The sequence below is a fragment of the Ptychodera flava genome, chromosome 9 (assembly GCF_041260155.1).
Source record: "Ptychodera flava strain L36383 chromosome 9, AS_Pfla_20210202, whole genome shotgun sequence".
NCBI classification, from domain to species: Eukaryota; Metazoa; Hemichordata; class Enteropneusta; family Ptychoderidae; genus Ptychodera; species Ptychodera flava.
Window position 1 is genome coordinate 19,847,239 of NC_091936.1, and position 15,559 is coordinate 19,862,797.

Genomic DNA, 15,559 nt, shown 5'->3' on the forward strand with positions numbered 1-15,559 from the left:
AAATTAAAATAAACAACACCTCTTTTTCAGAATTCCCACAGCTTCAATGAACTGTTATTAGATTTCTATATAATACTTATAGCCCCTAAACTTGTAATAATAATAATAATAATAATAATAATAATAATAATAATAATAATAACAAGGCAGTATTGCTGAAGGCAATGAGTACTTGGGCCGTGATAGAGTAATTTTGAGGACAATATATACTACTATTTAAATATGGTCTTGAATTTCCTCCTGTCAATGAGGCATTTGATTAACTGGTTATTAAACGAAGCAATGGCATGACAACGGCAAAATATGTCTAGCAACTTTTGTGGAGTTTGAGGCAGGGGTTCTTTATTTATAGTGGAAATTGCTTAAACTCCTTAAATATTCAAATTACAGCAAATTTCTTTTGTTCTCGATGGTAGATGTCTAATATTTAGATGGGCATGTTTAGATTTCTACCCTATAGTTATCCCTATATACCAAAAATCGGACATCCAGCTCTATTGGCTTGCTCAGAATTAGATATGCGCATAATTAATGAGGTACAATATGTGGTGTCATAAGGTGTCTTATCATACCAAATATGAAGGATGTAGCACTTGTGGTTACTGAGTTGTGGACAAATATATATATTTGAGGTCAAAGGTCATTGAGGCACGTCACATTTTGTCATAATAATTGTATTGCTAAGTTATTCCTATATACCAAAAATCAGACCTCTAGCTCTATTGGCTCGCTCAAAATAAGATATGCGCATAATTAATGAGGTACAATATATGGTGTCATAAGGTGTCCTATCATACCAAATATGAAGGGTGTAGCACTTGTGGTTACTGAGTTGTGGACAAATATGTATATTTAAGGTCAAAGGTCATTGAGGTCACTTGACGTTTTGTCAAACAAATTATGTTAACTTATCCCTATATACCAAAAATCAGACCGCTAGCTCTATTTGCTCGCTCAAAATTAGATATGCGCATAATTAATGGGGTAGAATATGTGGCGTCATAAGGTGTCCCATCATACCAAATATGAAAGGTTTAGCACTTGTGGTTACTGAGTTATGGACAATAATGTATATTTGAGGTCAAAGGTCACCAAGGTCACATGATATTTTGTCAAAATGTCTGAGATATCTGCGTGAACAGATGCACTCACTGATGGACTCACGGACGGATATGACCCAATCTATAAGCCCCCTGGACTTTATCCTTGGGGACAAAAAACTGTGTCACTTCATCCTTTAGGCAATATGAATACGATGAGAAACTAAATTTTTATTTTTTTTTTGCCTTATACATGGGAGTCTATGGAGAACTGCCTTATACATGGGAGTCTATGGAGGTGTAAACTAAAAAGTCCTCTAACACGGCCAAATTCAATCGCATTGTGAAACAAATCGACGTGCATCTGTATGGGGTTGGGTACTATTCTTGTGCAAAGTTTGAAAGAAATTGACCAGGGCATGTCTGAGATATCTGCGTGAACGGACGGACGGACGGACTGACATGACCAAACCTATAACTCCCCCAGGACTTTGTCCGTGGGCACGAAAAACAACGCAACAGTTATTACAGCTACACCGGCGGTAGGTTCATATCCAGAGCCCCGTACGGTCTGCCGCCGTCGCTTGAAAACAATCTCATAAACCTGGCCATATGGGCAACTGTGTATGGGCAGCTGGATGCTTGACTTCCCTGAGAAGGCGAGCTGTCACGTTCAAGCTCAGGATTCTTTGTCGATCAAATTTCAGTAAATTTACCTTACCTAGATGAAATTTTGTCTATAGGCTGAAATTTCGCCGAAGTTTGACAAAATTGCATCGATTTTTCAGGTTCATATCCGACATTTTTGAGTTTTGAGTGCAGACAGAAATAAGTTTTGAGGCAACATGGCTGCGACCCCATGTTGACCCCTAGCCCTGCGTGATGCTATGTGCTACGCATCATACGCAGGGCTAGCGAGAGAGTTGCCGACATCGACGGTTATTTACGAGAAGTGAATAAAAGACTGTCATTTTTGGAAGCGATCGAGTAGCTGAGGTAGGCTGGGATACGACTTGGGCCCAAGAACGCTGAATTTCGGCAGTAATTTGGCTTTTTACGTCAAGTCCCAAAATGGATTTGAAGTCACCGACCCTACGTACGGGTCTTTGCAGGGCTTTGGTGAGCGGGGCGATTAGCTGTAGCGGAACACACAACATCGTACGCAGGGCTAGTTGACCCCAAGTGAAAATGTGTTCGCGATCAAATCTTCCTATATTTTTTTCAGAATTTTCGACAAAATCATTGCTTCTTAAATCTTTTGTAAAATATAAAATACTAAAATAAAAATGCGATGTGCCATGTCTCCAGATTTCTAAAATATCGTTCGTTGACCGTTCGACGGAATACTCATTTCGCAAACTTGTGACGCAGTTGAAATTCAATACTGACCGCCAAATAATCTTAATGAGACGAGATCATTCTAGACATCCTCCAAATTATCCAACCATTTGCGTTAGAGTTCAGCTCGCTTAGAGTATCATAACATTCTTCGGCCTTCGTTTAGATCGACCCTAATCTCTCCCATTTAGGAAATAAATACACAAGCTACCTTGACAAAACTTCGTGCACCATCCAGGACCAAACGCACTACAAATCTGTCTTGACGTCATCATCTCCTTACATGGTAATCGGCATACTGTATTTTTTAGCAAAGGAGACACAGAATACGTCGGAGTATTCAGTTTCAAAACGTATTACATTGTGTGATGTTGTCAAAAAGGTAATGTTACTGCAGTGGTATAAATTACAAAACACAAAAGTTCAAATCAGTTTATTTTTGACTGGCTTTACCCAACATTTCATATTGTTTCTCATGCCAGATTTGACCACGTGCTTACTGGCGACCCCTTTACATGCAAATTTTGTGTAAAATGGTGTGTTCTCCTGGAAAAACAAACGTACGATTTCTATATGAAGGAGGCGAAATTTGCCCTCAAAACTCGAAACCACCCCTTTATGGGGTGTACCTAGCTATTTTGAACGAGCTTCACGAATCTGCAGCTCTATTTCAAAATGATGGTCTGGTTTTCTCAGCTCAAGGATAAGTGTTCTCCATCGCTGTGGGCATTACTATTCTCAAGTGGGGGTACAGTTTCCAGTCGTAATGTTTTTCATTGTGTCCGGGATATAAAACCTTTCCTTCTCACACTTTTACTTTGATTAACACTAGTCCACATCTTGTCAGCGATTTAACATGTTTCAAGTTTGAATGTTAAATTCTGGTCTCGAGCCCTCTTGTTCGACCAAACTGAAATTACCCCTCCCACTTTGGCCCGTCCAGTGGGTGTAGCAAGGGTCGTGCCATCGCCCAGGAAACGGAGGGTGCATTAATTGTTGCATTTCGATGCATATTTTGATTATATTCAGAAGATTTTGTGGCAAAAACTCAGATAGAGAAGCATTAATATTCACATCTCACTTATTCAAGACTGGCTGAGAGCAGCACTTCCATTCAGTTAACATCATTACGCCATTTATTATGCCAAGAAAGATGAAGCCAAGACATTTTGCCCTCCCTGGTCTCAGCCAGAAATGGTTATACCTTACAGAGTTTTTTCCCACGGAATGAAAACAAATGTACTTGGGCTGAGGCCCAAGTACAATAATAATAATAATTTATTTATAAAGCGTCTATATCCACTGTGATAAAAAGTGATCAAAGACGCTATAAAATTACATTACTATTTTAAAAATGTAAAATGTGCAAGTAAAGTAAGAAAAGTTCACAACTAAAAGAAAAAATATACAAGCAATAAAAATTTAAAATTCAACAAAAACAACACATTGCACAACAACTCACGTGGTAACCTTAAATCACCAGAAAGGGACATAAAATTAACTAAAGGCTAATTGAAAAAGGTGCGTCTTAAGGTTTGATTTAAAAGAATATATTAATGCTTCTGTAATAAGGCCATATGTCAAAGCTGAATGCACTGCATTTGATCGGATTTAAAGCTCCATAAGCTGTATCTTTTGGCAATTTTTTCAGAACTTTTGTTTTGTGGTTTCCCTACACTTTCTGCATTGAATCTTTAAACTGTAATTTAATGCCAAGTATTTAGGATATATGAGTATAATCTACATTGTTATTGTTGAAAACTGTATTCAAGTCCGGACTAGAATTCATTTTTAAACAATAAACAATGATCACTACACACACACAAGCTGTGTTGACAAAGAGAATACACGAAATTTCAGCATGACAGTCGGATTAGGGTCAGACACGATAATTAATATACAGAAGTAGAATACTGAAAAACTGTCCCTTTAAAATGTCCCTTTAAAAGGCAAATTAGTCAAACTTAGATTTAGTCATGCCGGAAGTTCGTGAGTGTGTTTTTTGCAACGACATCAGGCTTTTGATGCATTCCTTTTGGAACACGGTGTAAATCGAAGTCTCACTCTGATAATATTATTATGCATAGAATGATTACGCCATTGCGTTTACGCGTTTAGATAATCATGCATAATAATGCTTTGGTGAGGTGAAACCCGGTTGAAATTGAAAGTATATTTCTATTTACCAAAATCATGCAGGGTCAAGATTTGATCGATGTTCACGCTGGAAGTTCAAGCGAAGAATTCCACCCAGACACAACTCCCCTGATATTGGCTGCACACCACAATAACCACGAAATCATCAAGGTATTTTATTTTGTAACATCTGAGGTTAGTTTGGACTGTCTCTGTGTATTTGTATGAATAAACGATGCGCCATGCGGTAGTAATAGAATACCAGGTGGGCGAGCACCCTCTATGAGCGTACTGACATTCCTTTCGTAGCCTCCACCTCAGTACTGTATCCCGTCTACTTACCTCCATGTCTGGACAAAATATCGACTTACAGGCTGATAATGCTAAAGCATGCCATATTGACATTTCAACGTGACATTGCTTTCTTTGAAGTTGCTAATAAAGAATGGAGCTACTCCAATTGCCGTATCCAGCTATCAGACTGAGAACCACACCATTCAACGTTCCATTGGTAAACTGAACGTATACAAGGCACTGGCCAGTGAAGCGTACATGTGCGTCATCGAAACAGAGACAGAGACCAAACCAGACCCCTTCCAAAGAGCATTCGAGGTAGGGAACAGTTACAGAACGCCAAATGCAATCGGGCATCCGTTTCATATCGCCACGGTTGACTAGAATATCTTACCTTACGTTATGTCAAGAAATTAAAAATATTAAGTCTACCCTGTACACAGATATGTCTTCTTTTCTGGGGCACAAATCTTCCAATACTTCACTGTTTACCTACAGGAAATGCATTTGACCACATATAGAAACATCAGTGATTCAAAAGGTTCAATAGCCGGCGATCATTCCTCTTGCAGGGAAGCTCCGGACCGCAAAAATGAATAATACCGAGTTTACGCTAAGCCCTCTTTGACAAGTTGACATAATCCATGTGGTTTATGTTCACTTTGAAAAGCTTCACTAAGAATGCACACCTCCATTATTGGGAGAATTGGTCATTGCAAGAACATTCTGCAAAAGCACTTGTATGTTTCTTTTCCTTATTATATCCATGGAAAGCAATTTGTTTTCATGCCATTCCGTTTGATGGTGTTTTACTAACTTATGAGTGACTATAGGGAAAGTCTACAGATTGGTAATGTTAATATATGTCTTCTTTCAAATATTTTCGATACTAATTTGTTCCCCGTTATATGTGATATTGATATGCCTTTCCATGGTAAACATTACATATTTCGAAAAAAATATACCGACCGTACCTACACTTTTCGGGTCATCTAATAACTTAAAATCCAATGTGCTTATAGGTTCTTACACATACATGAGAGAACACGCAAACATGACTTCGTGTCTTCACAGCTATGTCAAGAATTGCGCAGAGAGAGTTCCAAAGAGTACGAATTTCGCGAAGAGTACCTAGAGCTCGCTGCAAAATGTGAGCAGTTCTCCGCTGATTTGCTCGGCCAGACACGGGATTCCGCCGAGCTGAAAACTGTACTCAGTCACGACTCCCAGATGAGTAAAAAAGGCGTTGGTAAGGAAAGTCGACCGATGAAAGTCTTGTATGCCGTTCAAAGACAGCATAAGAAGGTAAGATGAGAATTATCGAAGGATTTGCTGGGTGACACTTGTCTAAATTTGTGCATTACCTTGACAAAAACACATGAACACCCAGCCAGCAGATTTGGTACTCCAAACAAGATTAGCATTTCTGCCACAGGAGATAGAAAAATGAAGGGTTCACACTTATTTCCGCCTAAGAGATTGGGCGTAAATTAACAGGGGGAGGCTGGACGTAAATTATAAGGGGAATGCTGGCGTATTTCGCATGATGGCGCTTAAATATAAAGTGGTCCAAAAATGCATAACCATCCTGCAAAGTAAGTGTCATTTTACCATATATGGTAGTCTATGGGGCAAAGCATGAACATTTTGTTTCCTGTTAAAAGGCTAGCTATGTATCTTCATTTGTGTATCCTTGAGCATCGATGAGCATTTAATAGATAAGAACATGGTCATTAAAGTGCTTAGGTGTAGAGCAAATTTCACTAAAATATGCGTAACATTGGAGTCTTCGGGCAAACTATGAAAAAACAAGTCATCGTTGATGACACAGTCCCCACTTGTTATTGGGTACTTTGATTACAGGTCATCAGAGAGGATAGAGTCCTCTTCATTAGTCTGTGATAAAAATACTTTTGAATAAATTCGCTTGATACATGTCTGAGTTATGGTTCAGGACATGAAAAATTCGTAAAAAATGGCCACACGGCAGCCATGTTGGATCGTATCACAAAACAAATCAATGTGCATATGCATGACATAGGTCAATGTCCTTGTACCAACTTTGAATAAATTCGCTTGGTACATGTCCAAGTTATGGTTCCGGACATGAAACAATGTAACGAAATGTCCTCACGAAAGCCATATTGGATCATATCACAAAACAAATCATTGACCATCTGTATGACATAAGTCAATGTCCTTGTACCAAGTTTGAATAAAGTCGGTTGAGATATGCCTGAGTTATGGCTCTGTACATGAAAATATCATAACAAAATGGCCGTAAGGCAGCCATATTGGATTGTATCACAAAAACAAATCGACGTGCATATGTATGACATAGGTCAATGTCCTTGTACCAAGTTTGAATAAAATCGGTTGAGATATGCCTGAGTTATGGCTCAGTACATAAAAAATTGTAACAAAATGGCCTCACGGCAGCCCTATTGGATCGTATCACAAAACAAATTGACGTGCATATCTATGTCATTGGTCAATGTCCTTGTACCAACTTTGAATAAAATTGGTTGATACATTCCTGAGTTATGGCTCTGTACATGAAAAAATCGTAATAAAATTGCCGCCTTGCGGCCGTACTGGATTGTATCACAAAAACAAATCGACGTGCATATGTATGACATAGGTCAATGTCCTTGTACCAAGTTTGAATGAGACATGCCTGAGTTATGGCTCTGTACATGAAAAATCGTAATAAAATGGCCGCCTGGCAGCCATATTGGATTGTATCACAAAACAAATCGACGTGCATATGTATGACATATGAAGTATACCTTGTACCAAGTTTGAATGAAATCGCTCCAGGCATCTCTGAGATATCTGTGTGAACAGACGCACGCACGGACGCACGCACGCACGGACATGACCAAACCTATAAGTCCCCCCGGACCGTGTCCGTGGGGACTAAAAATTCAATACATAACCAACTATCGCTGACAGGGGCGGTTCCATTGATTAATTTGCGTGAATGTCTTTTTTTCCCAGCCCATTGTCTGCGTTTTGGTACCCTATGATGGTCAAATTCAATACATAACCAACTATCGCTGACAGGGGCGGTTCCATTGATTAATTTGCGTGAATGTTTTTTTCCCCAGCCCATTGTCTGCGTTTTGGTACCCTATGATGGTCAACGGCTGCTGTAATTTCTCATACTTGCACTATGACTGTCAGCATTACGGTGTTTACAAGCATAAATTATATGATTTCAGAATTCTGGTTTATGAAATTTTTTGTGCCCCATTCAAACAGAATTGGTGTCATTTGCTATGAGTGAAATTTATTTTTTTTATTTGTTCACATTAAAGGATAACCCATTTACAGATACCAACCGAGTGAAAGTTTCCCAATAGGGCCGTAATCTTCCATAGGGTCCTACAAAATTCATAAAAGAGCTGTACAGATCAAAAAAGAACTGATAAAAGTTAGATTCAAAACAGCTATTTGTCAATATTATCTTTAATAAAATGCTTCAGTTCAGTTTTAAAACTCGCAAGACTCGGGTTACATCGAAGATTCTCTGGCAGTGAATTCCAAACCCTGGAAGCACGCATAACAAAAGATCTCTGACCAGACTCGATTCGAAACTGTGGAATTTGCAGTTTGCGCGTAGAAGATGCACGTGTAGGATAAGTAAGGACATTCATTAATGGAACAAACATGTCAGCAATATACGTTGGAATAGCATTCACGAAATATTCAAAGACTAAGATACAAGTAAAACAAAAAATACGTTGTTTTACAGAGAGAACATCGGCGGTTTTCAAAAAGTAATTACTCGAAATGTCAACATCGGCATTAAGAAGGACTCTTAGAGCCCTTTTCTGCATTTTATAAACCCTGTCGATATTTTTCATGGTTGCATTTCCCCAACAACGCAACAGAAGTCAATTGCAGATTGGATTGAACCATAGTACAAGATCATTCGAAGATGGGAAGGAATAAATTTTTGTAGACGTCTAAGTAAACCAATTCTTTGACTCAAAGTGGCACATAAGTTGTCAATGTGCTTATCCCTAGAGACCAAATTATCAAGGGTTACACCAAGAATCTTCTGAAAGGTAACATTAGCAATACAATTATCATTTATAACAATGTTAATTTTATCATCATTCGAGTCTGCATTATGCAGTTACAGGCGAGACCCAGTTAACATAACTTTGGTTTTGCTCGCATTTATAACCATACCGTTACTTTTTACCCAAGCGTTAACAGAGATTGCATCATTTTGAAGTGAATTGTTAACTTGGGAAATCGAAGGACCAGATGAAAGAAGAGTCTGGTCATCGGCGTACATGTCTAAGTTAGAATTAACGCAAAGGAACGACACGGAGACAAGTGTTTGGCCGAAATCCGGGGTTATGCATGTACTCCAGAATTGGCGATTAAAGAAACTACAGAAACGGCCTTTTCTGCTTCATATCTGGACATTTAACTTGAATTTGACTCTAATGGTCACCTTTCTACTAGGCTATATGACAAGAGAGATGATTTCAACTTTAGTATCATAAATTTTCCACACCTCATAAGTAATATTCCACTCTCACCAGTTTATGGGGTATATATTTCCAAGCTAATTCGATATGCTAGAGCATGCAGTTCATATGGTGATTTTGTAGAGAGACATTGCCATCTCTTTTACAAACTGTTAAATCAAGGTTACACCAGAGCAAGACTTGTCTCTACATTCAAACGCTCTTTTGGCAGGTATCGCAAGCTGGTAGATAAATACAATATCTCTCTTCGACAAATGATCACTGATGGCATCGGTGACATTGGGCCTTAGTTAGTGACCACTACCTATCTGACTTATAGATTGATATATGGCGGGTGGCACATGTGGGGCAGGATGCGCTTACTATTTTTGAAACACCTGACATCACTTCTTGGTCTTCTGGCCAGAGGTCCATATATCTTTCTTTCATGAATATGAATTTGTTTTTGTACCGTCTATTTACTGTCTGTTCTGTGCTGTTTGTGTCTATGTTTACAACTATTGTCTTACGAATTCTAACCTACTGTCATTGGATTATGGAATTGGTATGATTGCGATTATTTTTCCATGTTTGAAATATAGCGTCAATGACGCAGCGTTCTCATTTTACTAGCCCCCCCCTATTTATAAGATTTGAAAGCTACGAGACACAAGCAGTTTCATAGACAATGTTTTAGCCGAACACGATAAATGTGGTTCTAAAACTTTAAATATGCAAATGTAACCATACTTTCATCGTTAAATCTGAATGAAGTGTTACAGATGTCATTCACTTTGCCATGAATTCTGTACTGAGGTCAATGATCAGGTTAAGAATTACGAACGATATACGATAATGATAAGGACTATGAACAATCTAACAAGTAAATAATTGTTCTGGTGTGTATTGTGTTGGCCATTGTTATGAGCTTTGGCAACAAATACGTCATTACTATTAAGGGACACTAAAGACAATTCGCATTTCAACTATGTAAAGAACCACTGTACAGATTGTATATAGTAGGTGTCTTTACAAACACAAGTACTTGGCACTGGAGAAGGGATAACACCTGGCAGTATGCATGATCTCTGGATAAGAAATAAACGGTGTTATCTTTGAGGACTTTGAGCCCCTTCTCTGTTTCTGTATCCCTACGTCCTCTCGCTGGATCGAAAAATCGACGGTGAGACAGTCCTCGAAGTCGCTCGTAAGATACATGGATGTTGACATCTCGAGGTGGAGTGTACATAAGTGAGACATTATTTCAAGTTGTTACTCATGGGCCAATGGCCATTCACAACTATATACAATGGCGTCTACAAACCAAGTTATTCATTGTACTCCACAGTTCGTCGTTCATCCACATTGTCAACAGCATCTGAGTGAACTCTGGTATCGTGGTTTGGAGAATTGGCGAGATTCAAGTTTGACGTGGAACCTCATCATCTCCACTCTGATCATGCTGGCATTTCCCGTACTAGGTCTGCTGTACCTCATCTGTCCGTATGGAAAATTTGGGAGATTTATGCGAATACCGTGAGTGATACTGAGAGGCAATGACCCAATAAAGCCTGTTTTTGCGTCGCATCACTATGAGTGCACGTCAGACACGAGACGAAGTCGATTGTCTGACGCAGCACAAATGACACGAATGTGACTGATGGACAAGGATTTTTTTCTGTGAACGTAAAATTTGCCATTTTTTTGTGATCTAAGATGTAGGGGCAAAATGGTCATAACTTAGTATTTCGCTCGTAAGATTCATAGATGTTGCGTCAGACACGAGACGAATCGAGTGTTTGACGCAGTACAAATGACACGAATGCTGATGCGACCTAAGGTTTATCATATACCCATGCCAAGAATGCACTTAAACCCTGGCTGTTCCTTGCCTTTACGGATGCGGCCTATCTGAATACACCAGATTTTCAGCGGTGTAGGGCAGTTAAGCCCTTGGCATTTTACCAAAATTGTTGTACATTTTTTCCACCAACGAGTTTAGGTCGGGGTAGTGGTTATATTGAGGGTTTAAGATACATTATATCCTCCACTGCACTAATACTAAGTTATGACCATTTTGCCCCTATATCTTAAATCATACAAAAGTGGCAAATGTTACGTTCACAGACAAAATCCTTGTCTCTTAGTCACATGACACGAACGTACCTACATCGTTCATTTTCCGACAGAGTTGATGCAAGCCTGAAATCAACGAAGCCCAGTATTTAACAATTGTCTTTCAACACGGTAAAGCGAAAAATAGATGAAAATCTCGACATTAAACACAAATTATGTGATGGCATTTTCACACCTGCCGCCCAAACACTTTGTTGTACATTCATGTAAACCTTTCTCTTGTATAAAAGTGGACACGCTTGTTCGAATGTGGAGTGTGTTAAACATGAAATTGCTGAGAAATTGCCAACGAAGAGCTAATTTTGACATCATCATTTAAAGTATATATCGTGTGATGTCATCATTTATATGATGAATATGTGACTTCATTGCAGATACATCAAGTTTTTGATGCATACAGCGTCATATATTTGTTTCTTGGTTTTTCTATTCTTGACGACAACACATCTGAACAACACATATTTTATCGACCACGAGTCTAAAATAGTTGAACTTGAATTCCAACAAAGACTCAGTCAAGAACGAGGGTCTCTTCCGACAAAGGTGGAAATCCTCATAGCCCTTTGGATCATTGGTATGTCTTCACTTTCACAAGCCTCTTATTTTAAAAGGCCAGTAGCTTTTACTTTTCATGATTATTTTTTTCCGATAATCTTGTTTTGTGTGTGGCAACATCAAAATGTTGTTCGACTCTCCATAGCATTATGTATATACTGTTCAACTTGTCAACTCAGTGAGTATTTGTGTAAAGTGCACTGTTATTGTTTAGCTTTGGATTCAAGTCCGGACCAGAACTCATTGTTAACAACAATACAGTCTACATATGCACACGCTGAGTTGATAAGCTTAATACTGTATGTCTCAAGATGCTTTAAGGAATAAAAAAATAAACTGTACTAGATATGCAAATAAAACAGTGAACAAATCATCAAAAGATAAAGCTACTGGCCCTTTACCTTTTGTATTTGTGTGGTTCATACACAATATGCTCGATAAATGTTTCATCACTTGATATCAATTTTGCCAACATGCTGTATGTATGTATGTATGTATGTATGTATGTATGTATGTATGTATGTATGTATGTATGTATGTATGTATGTATGTATGTATGTATGTATGTGTATGTGTGTGTGTTTGTGTGTGTGTGTCTGTAGGTAGGTAGGTAGGTAGGTAGGTAGATAAGTAGGTGAGTGGGTAGGTGGATAGGTAGATAGGTCAGTAGATAAGTAGGTAGGCAGGCAGGCAGGCATGTGTGTATATATGTGTGTGTATATGTGTATGCATGGATAGATGGATGGATGCATGGATGGATTGTTGGAGTGTGTACGTTGCGTTCACGTACCATTTGGAATATCACACAAACTGGAAAGTAATCTCTGCGGGTTTCATTTTCTTTTTCTGTAAGGAATGACATGGCGAGAGATCTGTGAAATGAGGAATTCTGGCCTCTCTGATTACTTAGCAAATGCCTGGAATATACTTGATCTAATGCAGATTGGATTGTACTGGGTTTGGCTAGGCCTTAGGACTGCTTCCATAATTATAGTGAGTAGGAATTCTTAACGGTTTGATGTAAAACTCCAATCCACCTCCTTTGATGATAAAAAATCCCTCCTTTGATGAAAAAAATCCTCTTGTGCTTTGTACAGCACCTAAAAGTCATATATGATATTTTCTACCAGATAATTTGATGTATTTCGCATGGGAAAACTTGTCAGCCAAAAATAAGGACCTATAATTCGAACCTATAATTTCTCTGTTTAGTTCCCCGCCCCATTTCTAACATCCGTATAAATGATTTTTTGTGTTTATTTGTTAATTATTTATTTATTTACTCCATCGTCCCAGGCAAAGGCTCACTTACAGTGCAAGGTACCAACCAGTCATTACGCAGTAAATAATGATGAAAAAATGCTACCTGTGAATTTTCCATTGTTTTTTTGTTTAGGTAGAGAGAGAGAGCACAACCTTTGAAAATTTAGATTATTCTAATGAAGACAGTGATATCTATCCAATGTCATCAAATGAAGCCACGTTGTGGAATATGACTGACGCGACGGTGTACTCTTTGTTCCCCGCGCTCGGTGCAACGCCTCCCAACTTGACATCCCTTACAAACACAACAATTCATCTCAACATGGATGAACAGCTAAAACGAATACTGGAAGCCGTCACTGCAGATGTCGCTGATAAGATCAAGACCTCAACGATCTACCAAGAGGCAATTGCAAACATATCCCTGCAATTGAATCGGCTCAACCAGGCCGTTTTCGATCTCAGCGATGAAGAAAGGCCGTTTGATTATGATTACTTCACTAGCGACTTCGAATTTCCAGCGTTTTTAGACGAGCACGCCTTCACCATGCAACGCAAAGACTGGAAGCAGCACGACCCGACACTGCTTGCTGATTTGATCATTGCTATCGCCAACGTAATCAGTGTCATCCGTATCCTGAGAGTGGTGGTTATCAACGAATACGTGGGACCTCTTCAGATCTCTGTCGCTAAAATGTTGACGGACATTATGAAGTTCATGTTCATCTTTGGTTTGGTGTGGGTTGCCTTCGCATTGGGTTTGACTCAAGTGTATTGGGGATACGCTCCGGACAGGATGCTTGAGTGCATTCAAGTTGACCATGAGACGTATAAAGATTGTTATGGGAAAAGATTCTTCGCAGAGTAAATATATGATTATTGTCTATCGATGACTTTTTAGTTGACCATCTAAATTTGATCTGTGAAGCTTCCTCCTCCTTCTGTCTGCTCCTTCACTGATTTTACATTCATATTTCTGTCTCCGTGCTCATCTCTCTTTTCTGTATTTTTCTTTCTGTCCATCTCCAACTATGACTGTATGCTCGATCTCTTTGTCTCTCCTTCTCTTTCTGCTCCCTGTCTGTCTGTCTGTCTGTCTGTCTGTCTGTCTGTCTGTCTGTCTGTCTGTCTGTCTGTCTGTCTGTCTGCTCTCTCTCTCTCTCTCTCTCTCTCTCTCTCTCTCTCTCTCTCTTTCCGTGCAGGCTTCTATATTTACAGTCCCCCTTTGGTTTGCCATCGTTGCCATTCTCACCACTCCTGTGTTGCCAAATATTCTGCAAGATTGACTGTTTCAATGCATGTAATGCTCTGGTCGACAATACGGGACGGGTCCAACGTTTGTCAGACTGTAGCATCAAATTCGTTCATCCCCCTTTCAACATTGCGGACGCCGCTTTCATCCAATAGCAATCTACGGGGCCAAGGTGATGTGATCAGTTCAACAATTTTGGTGGACAATCCTCCGACTGAACAGCATCGACTTTTCGAATTGAGTTCCCTTTATACTTTATTGCACGTCGTAATATTAGTAGTAGAGGGTCTTTTAGCCGAATACGTCTGACAAAACATTACAGGATCAGACGTATTGGACGCGTCTTTGGTCATCAATCAAATTTTCTGTGTCTCTCATATTTCGAAACATGTCTTAGAAATTAGATTTATAGTTTGGCAGTCACACCAGTGAAACTCCTGGCTTTTATTCATTATTCTACGACTTTAACCTGCTCTTATTCATCATCATCATCATCATCGTCGTCGTCGTCGTCGTCGTCGTTGTCGTCGTACGTTACTTCACTGTTAGTCCACTGTCATTTCATTCAATGAAATTTTGAGTTGTTTTCGGTCTTGATTTCATTCTAACCCTACCTGAAACCGATGACTAACCATGTATGTTTTTGTGTTGGCATGTGAATACTCTGTCTGCTGACGACCATAACTTCCTCACCGTGCATCTCGCGGAGCAGTATGTCGGCGTCATTGAAGACTCTGTTTTGGTCTCTGTACGGACTGATCGATCTGGAAGCACTGCAGGTTGAAGCCGACCACCTGTTAACAGAATTCGTTGGAGGGTTACTGTTCGCCTGTTATCAAATTGCAGCCGTCATAATTCTACTCAATCTCCTCATTGCATTGATGGGAACCACCTATGACAGTATTGTGGTAAGCATCCGGATTGCATCAGCCATTTTTAATTGTTTAGTCTCTTTGAGATGATCCCCCAATAAAATCTCTTTTTATCCTCAAATGACTTAAAAACATCACAAAAGTTGCAGACTACATAATGTAATATTCTGTATCCTGAATATCCGA

At 39.2% G+C, this 15,559-nt stretch overlaps 1 protein-coding gene across 2 annotated transcripts in view; it reads left to right on the forward strand.

Moving 5' to 3' along the window:
* The window catches only part of LOC139140274 (short transient receptor potential channel 4-like), a 31,474-nt gene that overhangs the window by 7,573 nt on the left and 8,342 nt on the right, over window positions 1–15,559 (forward strand). For both annotated transcript variants that reach the window (XM_070709416.1, XM_070709417.1), the window contains 8 exons: window positions 4,578–4,685; window positions 4,947–5,126; window positions 5,883–6,113; window positions 10,644–10,831; window positions 11,806–12,005; window positions 12,840–12,979; window positions 13,383–14,113; window positions 15,214–15,409. In XM_070709416.1, coding sequence (XP_070565517.1) covers window positions 4,578–4,685; window positions 4,947–5,126; window positions 5,883–6,113; window positions 10,644–10,831; window positions 11,806–12,005; window positions 12,840–12,979; window positions 13,383–14,113; window positions 15,214–15,409 — 1,974 coding nt within the window. The remainder of the gene's footprint in view (window positions 1–4,577; window positions 4,686–4,946; window positions 5,127–5,882; window positions 6,114–10,643; window positions 10,832–11,805; window positions 12,006–12,839; window positions 12,980–13,382; window positions 14,114–15,213; window positions 15,410–15,559) is intronic.